Below are 10,664 nucleotides of genomic sequence, written 5' to 3'. Positions count from 1 at the left end.
TCAGTCCCCCTGACTTATGAGCCCAGGCACAACTGCTAAGCTGTAACCTATATAGCTATGCTGCTGCATCAAGACATCTATCTGTTCGAGCAGCTGACAGCAGGGTGGAGGTAAAAGGCTGCAGTAGTGCAAGGCTCTTCCTAACCTGAGTCATTCTGAAACAAATGAAATGTGCAGTTTACAAGTGAATGAAGCTAATAAACCGCATAAAGCACTATTTTAATTTTAAATTAGAAACTTCATTTACACACTGATATGCCTAACCGAAGAGATTTTAAGTGAACAACTTAAGGTGCACTATAAAGGCCACTGCAGTCATCGCATAACAGGATCCCACATAGGAGTGTCTCAACAGCGTTAATACAAACCTTTATACTGGACAGTTGTGAACTGATCACTGAATATGTATTGCCCTCATCAATGTTGTATAAGAGAGACTCAGCAAAGTTAAATAGAGTAAAAACACAGAAAAGCGCGTCTGTAGCATAGCTCATTTTATTGTTTAAACAGTTTTTTGCATAGGAAATATATCCGCTTCCAGTAATTGACTGCAGTATGAGCAGCTGCTAGCAGTATAGGCTGGATATAACAGTAACAATCACATTAAGTCAAGCTTGATTTACACCAGTTTAAAACTTATGGCAAATTGGAGCTCATTTGTTGCTTGCAATGAAATTACCACCAGAAAAAAAAAGCTTAATTATTCAAACTCATGACATGTTAAACTTATATTGTTTGCAGGCTCGGCCTTGTCCTAGAGACCTGAAAGTTCAGTACATCTAACCCAGAGATACTCAACCTTTGTTGGAAACACACATTTGTCAAACTGTCATTCTCAGTTCAGTACTAACATTCTGGTCACGCTAGAAGCCAACAAAACATGGGATAGATTTACTAATAACTATGGGTTGAAACTGAATGTAGTAGTATGAATTTAGCAGTTAAGAATCTAAAACATTGAGCTCTGCAGAAATATGTGTCTGTGAACAGAGGGAAATCATAATAATGGACTCTACAGAAATCATGCAAAGCACTCTTGATTTTTACGGGAAGTATATCAGCTTCTGTTTTTCAAATGTGCCTCTATTTAAAGTAATGAACATAAAAATGTAATGCCTAGGCATTTCACAGATTTCCATGCTGTATTCAGTACATAAACTACAGTCTGCTTACACATCAGTAAATCTATCCCAAATATCTGCAATGGTGGTAGAAAACTACACAACCCTGGAGACAATTCAAAGTATGATCTAGTAGATAATGTAAGATTGGTGGTTAAACGGGAACAAAAGTTGAGTACCAATGATAAAGACAAATACATCATGACTATACCAATAATTGGAAAATGTAATACAATTTGGAAAACATGCATACATGTTCTATGAAGAGGAGTAAAATGGTAGAAGATGTGCCAAAAGTTTTAAAATGGATCAACCCTGGTGTGTAGCTAGCAAGCAATAAACTGACTACTAGTCACCTACAGTTGTACTAAATGTATCTAAAGAAACACACAGTCCTACAAAAGGTTGTTCTCAGAGAAATATCGATATGGGGGTAACCTTTTCCCAGGCTTCTAAGAAGTCCTATAAGACAAGCACAAAGAAACAGTTCCATAAAGAACATCTCATCAGATGTCAGTTTTTTTCAGAAGCCCAGGCCTGGGACTGAGTTACCCCCTCACATTCTACATGGTGTATTTTTTTAATTATTATTATTTATCTGTGAAGAAGAGATTCTGAAACATATTTACAACTAAACTCAACAGTGAGACTGTGAAATTGAACAGGCACTGCTAACTTATTTTGAGTTTTTGGTAAACATTTTGCTGGTTTTTTTCTTTCTCGTTTTGCATCAACATTTTATCAGTCCGTGCAACTTCAATGCCCTCAATGAAAAATGCATAATAAGCCATACTTCTTTATAAAAACAAAAAAACTAAACAAAAAAAAAACACGAAAACATCCTTCCGCATAAAGGGATACATTTGCCACATCAGTCCCCGTAGCACAGTTTCAAAACCATTCTGTCAAAATTAAAGTACTACAAACACAAGCTTCAGCATAACCAGATGACTCTGCTTTAAAGGTATCAGCCGTTTAACAGGATGACAACCCTGAAAGCATGGCCAGCAAGTAGCGCTGAACCTCAATATTTCACAAATTCGACATACATTTGAACTGCAACACACAGATATTTCTAGAGTAATAACTATTGAACCCTTTATATCATAGAAAAAAACTACTTACAACCATTGAAGGAAATCAATTGCAACAAAATATGTAAAAATTGACCGTCTCCAGCTAGTTCTTTTGACCCCTCCCCCCCTTTAAGCATCAAAAATGTGACTGACAGAGTTGTGGCAGGAAACAATACAAATAATTGTCATGGCAATTTATTTCATGCAAGGGTCTTTGTGAAGGGTGTAGGGGCAAAGACAGTTGTTCATTTACGTTCCAACTAAACTGCTCACACATTCCTACACAATGAGGTTGTGGAATAGAAAAAATAAAGGGAAACTAGCAGAAAGTGCAATTCTGAAGGACAAAGCTTGAAGATCCTTCAATTCAAATGGAGTATTAATGTGGTCAACCAAACCTGTTGAAATTGCTTAGTCTGCATGTTTAAATAACTTTCTATGAAAAAAAAACAAAAAACTAAGAATGAATGTCCACGAATCATGCAGCTGGTTAATGTTAACAAAAGACCTTGACAGGAACATGTAAACTATGCTTGGGGCCTAACTCCCAACATCATTGAGCTTTCATAAACCAAAAATACTGTACATAGCACACAGGATCATTCCTACAGTCTTTTTAATCTTAGAAAACACTTTAAATGTATGCAAGTTACTCCTGGTTTGTTAAATGTGGAAAGCCATATATCTCATCCCTTATCCATCAACATAATAGGGTGTCCCATCTGGCTTTTGTCTTCACCAACCATGGTTTCATACAAAGTAAAGAAAAGTGGATAGTATAACTGATGAATACATCCTATGCAATCTTTTTCCATTAAGTCCTTGTGAAGCTACAAGTTGCAAATCCAAAATTTATGCTCCCTGAGGACATGGTCATGTGTGACTTATAAGGTACTGCTCTAAATTCTAGGCTTTTTTTTAGGAGTGCTAGGTGCACTCAGTTCTTAAATACCAACATGTATTCACAATCACATAATGCATTTTGCTAGAGAACAGTCACATATGTACTAAAACAGTGATGCTTCCAACATTCTGAAATGCTTCAAAAACCAACTTTTCAAATACTAAATACAACAAAATAACCTTCATAAAATATAACTTTTCTCCATTTACATTTTTCTTAAATGATAAGCAACCTACACTTTTTAAGTATAGGTAACTCTGAAACAAACCCTAACATGGACAGCACTTTAAAACTTTTATTTTTTTAATTATTTTTCAAATACATAAATTAAGGATCCGGAGAGTTTTAACCCAAGTCCAGTTCCTATACAAGCAATATTCTTGTTTACTTTAAAAAATGGAAACATAATATATTCCCATTGCAAATGCTAAAAAGGTAGCTTTACAAATGAGGGCACGTGTAATTCAACAAAAATCATAACAAAACTATACAGTGTACAAATAACTGTCGGCAAGGCTCATTACAAAGACCCTCACTTCTCGCTACTTACAGCTTCACAGATTCATTCACATATTTTTTTATTTTCAAGCTGCCCATCTGAATATTACCCCATAACTATATTGCTATAATTTAGGATTTCCTTTTTTGCCATGTATATGTACAGTTTCCTTCACTGTTTTTATTCCCTTTCTGAAACTAAGCCTTAAAATGTTCATGTCACTCTAGGGGAAACACACTTCAGGGGCAACACCAAGAGGCCAAGACTGCAAAGCAATTAAATAAGAAACAGAACAGTGCACAAAGGATGATTAAATGTGTGGCAATGGTGAAACTTAGCAATGGGGAAGGAAGGACCGCTGTCCGACTTTTTAGAGCTGTTTTTGTTTTGTTTTTTTAATTTACAGACCAAAGTGAAAAAACTTTTTTTTTTTAAATAAATGTATAGAGCAGGATTTCTCAACAGGCATTATATAATATACCTTAAGAGACATCTAAATGGCATCATAACAAATAATTTTCATCTCTTAGAGCTTAACAATAGAACAAAAGTGTCAAAACCTAGTAAAGTTTGCAGATGCAATTGAAAGGGATTTGAGACAAATGAAATAAAAACACGTGTTGAGAAACACTACTAAAAAGAGCAGTAACAGAATCCAACAAGAGAGCTGTAATATCATTTGTGTTTGTAAAAGAATCTACTCCGCAGACATTGTCTGCGAGTTTCTGGGCCTCATTAGAAGAGAATAATTATACCTAAGACACCCTTTAAGTTCGGTAAAAGTGCAAATATACAAATACAGCCTTTTTCCCTTGTAGTATTGATTGTCCTTGACAACTAGCCCTAATAAAGAAAGATTAATAAGCATGTTGATATAAGGATAATTATCATTGTAGTGGTTTGCACAAGTTCATGTTTGCATTGGTTTTCCTGCTGTGCTATTGAGCATTTTAGTGATCTGCCTGAGTGGGTGAATCAAATGGAGTTGCCACATAATCCCCGTCATATCTATTCATTAGGTGATTGGCAGTGAGAACAATAATAAATGTAATTGTATGAGGATGTGGTCACCAGGGTTCCACAATTCTGCTGCCATGTTTCACTTATGAGTACTTAACTGATGAGTGCATTCACACTGGGTGGTGAGTAAAATCATATTAAATAGAGAACATTCACTGGGCAGTTGTCCTTTGCCTTGTAAAGTGATCAATGACTGCCATCATTAAAATTAACTGCTGTCTGTGCCGGGTCACTGCTTAAGGAACCCTGATGAATCCTTCAGAAAGGGATAATCGGGATATACTTGACATAATAATGGGAGGAAAGAACTGTGCAGAGTAATGCTTCATAAAGGTTACTTTAGTTTGGTGATATCGTCAACAATAAATAAACGGAGCTACCATAGGCGGAAATGCAGCATCACATCGCTCTAGTGGTCATAGGAGGAAGGTACACTTCTAAAAACTTGTTACCGTATTAATATGTAGCCTGATTTATACATGTACTAGCACTCCTTATAAGTATTAAGGCTTTGTAGTCAATGGAAAACAATAAGTAGAAATAACTGCACATAAAGTGCAATGCCATATTATGTATTTGTGTGTTTTCTGTATTTATTGTGAAACCCTGTGGTCCATGCCACTTGAAGCTACAGTGAAATATCTCAAGTCTAATGACATATTCCAGTATTTCAAGATTATACACTGCTAAAAAAAAATAAAGGGAACCCTTAAACAACACAATGTAACTCTGAGTCAATGACACTTCTGTGAAATCACACTGTCCACTCAGGAAGCAACAATGATTACATTTCACATGCTGTTGTGCAAATGGAATAGACAACAGGTGGCAATTAGCAAAGACACCCCCAATAAAGGAGTGGCTCTGCAGGTGGTGACCACAGACCACTTCTCAGATCCTATGCTTCCTGACTGATGTTTTGGTCACTTTTGAATGCTGGCGGAGCTTTCACACTAGTGGTAGCATGAGACGGAGTCTACAACCCACACAAGTGGCTCAGGTAGTGCAGCTCATCCAGGATGGCATATCAATGTGAGCTGTGGCAAGAAGGTTTGCTGTGCCTGTCAGTGTAGTGTCCAGAGCATGGAGGCGCTACCAGGAGACAGGCCAGTACATAAGGAGATGTGGAGGAGGCCGTAGGAGGGCAACAACCCGGCAGCAGGACCGCTACCTCTGCCTTTGTGCAAGGAGGATCACTGACCTGCAGCAGGCCACAAATGTGCATGTGTCCACTCAAAAGGTCAGAAACAGACTCCATGAGGGTGGTTACAGACCAACACCATGCAGGATATTTAGCATTTGCCAGAGATCATCAAGATTGGCAAATTTTCCACTGGCACCCTGTGCTCTTCACAGATTAAAGCAGGTTCACACTGAGCACATGCAACAGAGTCTGGAGACACCATTGAGAATGTTCTGCTGTCTGCAACATTGTCCAACATGACCGGTTTGGCAGTGGGTCAGTAATGGTGTGGGGTGGCATTTCTTTGGGGGCTGCACAGCCGAGATGAGATCCCCATACCCCTTGTGAGCCATATGCTGGTGTGGTTGGCCCTGGGTTCCTCCTAATGTAAGACAATGCTAGACCTTATGTGGGTGGAGTGTATCAGCAGTTCCTGTAAGAGGAAGGCATTGATGCTATGGACTGGCCCGCCCGTTCCCCAGACCTGAATACGATTGAGCACATCAGGGACATCATGTCTCGTCCAGGAGTTGGCGGATGCTTTAGTCTAGGTCTGGGAGGACATCCCTCAGGTGACCATCCACCACCTTATCAGGAGCATGCCCAGGCATTGTAGGGAGGTCATACGGGCACGTGGAGGCCACACACACTACTGAGCCTCATTTTGACTTCTTTTAAGGGCATTACATCAAAGTTGGATCCGCTTGTAGTGTGATTTTCAACTTGATTTTGAGTGTGACTCCATATCCAGACCTCCATGGGTTGATAAATTTGATTTCCACTGATAATTTTTGTGTGATTTTGTTGTCAGCACATTCAACTATGTAAAGACGAAAGTATTTCATATGATTAGTTCATTCATTCAGATCTAGGATGTGTTATCTTAGTGTTACCTTTATTTTTTTGAGCAATGTATAATAATGCTACTAGGTTGAGTTTAATTCGGTAAATTAACTTCTTTTTGAGATATCAAATGCATGTAATGTTTAATTACAGTAGATAAAATGGGTCACTTTGCAGTCATGGCCACTATACATGGGCATTCTGCTGTTTAGCAGTCTTCTAAAGAACTCAAAATTCCACTTTTCCTAGTGCCCACCCATAATATAGATTTATATATATATTTATACGCATATATATAAAACAAAATTCCCTCTCCATGTCAGTACACAAAAGGACCTCATCACACTGCAAAAAAAGCAGTACCCACTTTGGTCAATTAAAAAAAAAAAAAGAAAAAAAAAAAGAAAAAAAGCATACATTAAATTATTTTTTTCTTCTTTTTTATGTTTTTTCTTTATCTGCGAAATTACCTATAATAACCAAATACTGCTAAAAGCACTACCTACATAGGCAAAACGTGGTATTGCATAATTTGTAAAAATTTTTACCCCTTTTCCTGCCCGCCCTCCCTCCTTCCCCACATTAATTGGAAGATGAAAAACATGAAAGGTTAATAGAAAAACACCAAAATACTGAAAATATTGCTGGTTGATTACTATTTTCAAGCGGCAATTATACACAGCCATGATATGCTTTATAAATGTGAGAAGGTATAACTGTTTAAAAAATCCAGGATATCACATAGTTGATCTTTTCCCTGTGGAGTACAAAATATTTTTTTGTCATAAAAATGGTAAATATTTAAAATGATGAATGCAGCAAAACAAGTTTTGTGATGTCACTGTGTTGTCTTTTTTTTTTTTTTTTTTTAATTCAAGGCAAGGCACGTAATGTGGACGTTATATTTTCGTGCAAATTAGAATTACTGGAAACTGTACTTTACTATTTTTTACCTTTTGAGATAAAGAGGCATAATTCTGTAGGCCATGCAAAATTACATTTAAACTTGAGAATTTGTGATTTGAGAGTGACTTACTCACAGCACCATGCACATTTCAACTGAAAGGCATGGGATTAGTTCTTTCTGCCTATGGTGCAAACCAGCAGCTTGAACTGTGTGTTCTGTCTATTTGCTCTGCCTTTCTAGTGCTGAAGCCCATCCCAGTTACCCAATTTAACTGATATTTATAAATAAATAAAATATTCGGCCCCCTAGTGGAAGCCTAACCAATATAAGTGCTATGAAACATTTACTCTTATTAGTTCAGAATCATAATCTGCCTGAATTTGCCACTTTTTATGTTTCTTTAACAAAAAAAAAAAAAAACAAAAAAAAAAAAAAAACACCCCTCATACATTGAGGGAATTAAATAATTTTCATGTATTTTTTCCTGTCAGTACCAGAGGTGACCACATGGAAAATCATAGGTATTGTCTGGCACTGTGCAGGTTGTAGCTTTACAAGCCCCACAGTTTAGAGTCAAAGGGCAAGAAGACTAACTGTATTATGCCCCATTAAATAACTATTTTTAATAGCACTTGCCTCTTTATTATTTTTTGGGTATTACATCCCATTGTTCCACTGATTATTGAGGGATCTCTGTAAATGTACAAAGGCAATTGATTTCAGCAATAATCTGATGGACACAACTCTGCTGACAAGTTAGGTAGCACGCCAAAAACAAGCACGGAGTATAGCAGGGGTTCTTGTAGTTATGTTTCTTCCTGATATTAAATGATTGAAGGTCATATAATGTTTGCTTTCCACATGCTGTATGACAACTGTTCTATGTAAGGAGATCCATAGTTGGGGTGGCCTTGGGGCCCATTTTTTTATGCAGCTCTTTTGCTGCCTCACAGCCTTTTTTTTGTGACAAAGATGGGAGTAGTGTTCCCATGCGTAAACAACAAGAAGACTAAAACCAAACAGGACTAGCTTATCATGCAATTATTAAGGCATCTAGAAAAGTCATTATAAAATATATTGTCGTGGAGAAAGAGTGCCTATTTCCCAGCGGACATCAGATAACAAAGGCTAGTTGCATTCTACCATCCGTGAAATATATTAGCCACCCTTTCAGTGTCACGACTGTTTCCGCCTTAACCCCTTATGTGCTTCGAAGTCCTGAAAAGTAATATCTTGCATTGCTTCACAGGTCCTGTAAGTACTAAAAAGGTTAAAGGAATCAGTGATTGTAAGTGCTGCAAATGCTGGTCAGTATATCTTCTCTTTCGTGTTTTTTTTTTTCTTTTCCTCTTGTCCTTTCTTCCTACTATCCGTTTCACTTATTTCAATTGCTTGTCTCTGCTTGAAGAAAAGGTTCTCCAATTATGTTTAGTCCATAGTTTTGGACATTGCTTGGCAGGATTGATGTCCTGTTTGATACTTGGAAAGGAACCAAACTAGCCCAGGTACCAGGACTGCAAAAGAGAAGCCAAACAAGACATACATAATTACTTTGACTTTACTGCTTACCAGGAATATAAATCAATAGACAGAACAATCAATACATCAAAGGGCTTTAACAGATAGTTTGAGCAGTATTACAGACACAACATCGGCCCACTGTGGTCCCACTTGGAACACCTTAAAGTTCTACAGTGAGTCAGAGTGTTGCAAGTCAATAGGGGGAGACTTATTAAAAGAGTAGTTGATTGGTGAATCTGATTGGTTGCTATGGGCAACTGCACCCCTCTTCCGCTACATGGGTTTTTTCATAAATCTCCCCCATAATAAGTCATGAGCTTACTACAGTAACAACTATTCAATCATAACAATAAATCTTTATATTACTAATGTTTTAAAACAGATACCAATAAAAATAAAACATTCAATAGTATAGTTATTTTATAAAAAAAACTAATTGTTAATTCATATATTCCAACAACAAAAATTCCATAACCTTTGTTCTACTAAACCTTGCATTGTGTTTTGTGCTTTGAGAATCCCTGTCGAACAATTTTTGATGGGATCTTTTTTAGCTAATGGCAAGTGTAGATGCTAAAGAGAAATACATAAATATCCTCTTTTATTTACACCTTGGCCTCATTTAGTGTAGGGTTGTATTTGTTGTAGGTTTAATGAATCAATAATAAATGTTTTTCTCCTCTCCTTTCTCCTTTATTTACTATTCTTTGCGTATGTGTGGGTTTTTCAGCATAGTTATTTCATGGCGCATGCAGAAAAAAATACAAATTCTAAATTGCATCTCAAATGAGTAATTGTACACACATTCTAACTAGGGAACCTAGTACCAAGCAAAATCTCTTGGAAAAAAAACAACCAAAATTCCTAAGGGTCAGAAGTGAAGGGATTGGGTAATGTGTTTTTTGGGGTCATTTTCAAACCATCTTTGTTTTGGTCAGAAATTTTCTCCATAGAATTCTCATTTTTTTGTCAGAAACCTTAATAAATATGTAGGTTGTTTTTGTGGATTTTTCTTTCTTCGCATTATGTGGCATGCTGGTGCAGACTTGGTGCAAACAGCGTGCACCAAAAAATGAAGAAAAAAAAAAAAAAACTCTGTTGGAAAGAGCTTAGTAAAAGGGGTCCCATTTAAATGTACCCAACATTTTGTGTGAATTTGCTCTATTTTTGGTCAATCACTTATATGTACTTTTGTTCTCTCAAGACAGCATGATTTCAGTATGTATACTCCATGTTGATATAAAAGAAAAAAAGAAACATGCACCAAAAGCTTTTTAAAAGGTTTAATAGAAAATGATTAAAAGGGTTATCCACCTTTTAAAAATACATTTTTAAAGGCCCAATGAATCAAAATAACAAATTGTTACTTACCTTCCCAATCGTTACCGCACTGATCCCCTGTTCTGCCTCCATTCAGTGATCTGGTCTTGATTTAGGAGTGGCGGTCACAATACCGTCACAGTCAATCAGTGGCCTCAGGTCATGCTCCACACTCCTGGCATCACTGCTCAGTGATGAGAGCCATGATTCTAGAAGTACAGAGTGTAACTTTCAAGACCGCTGATTAGCTGTCGTGGTTATGTCATTTTC

The 10,664-nt window shown here is 37.0% G+C and overlaps 1 protein-coding gene across 9 annotated transcripts in view; it reads right to left on the bottom strand.

The window, feature by feature from the left end:
- Positions 1 to 479: 479 nt before the first annotated feature.
- The window catches only part of NFIB (nuclear factor I B), a 427,846-nt gene continuing 417,661 nt past the window's right edge, over positions 480 to 10,664 (bottom strand). For all 9 annotated transcript variants that reach the window (XM_056521279.1, XM_056521247.1, XM_056521296.1 and 6 more), the window contains one exon: positions 480 to 9,067. In XM_056521279.1, the coding sequence (XP_056377254.1) occupies positions 8,938 to 9,067 (130 nt within the window). In that variant the 3' untranslated portion in view covers positions 480 to 8,937. The remainder of the gene's footprint in view (positions 9,068 to 10,664) is intronic.

This window comes from Hyla sarda, chromosome 1 (assembly GCF_029499605.1).
Source record: "Hyla sarda isolate aHylSar1 chromosome 1, aHylSar1.hap1, whole genome shotgun sequence".
NCBI lineage: Eukaryota > Metazoa > Chordata > Amphibia > Anura > Hylidae > Hyla > Hyla sarda.
Note: the sequence above shows the minus strand (reverse complement) of the source record. Positions and strands in the feature narration are given on the sequence as shown.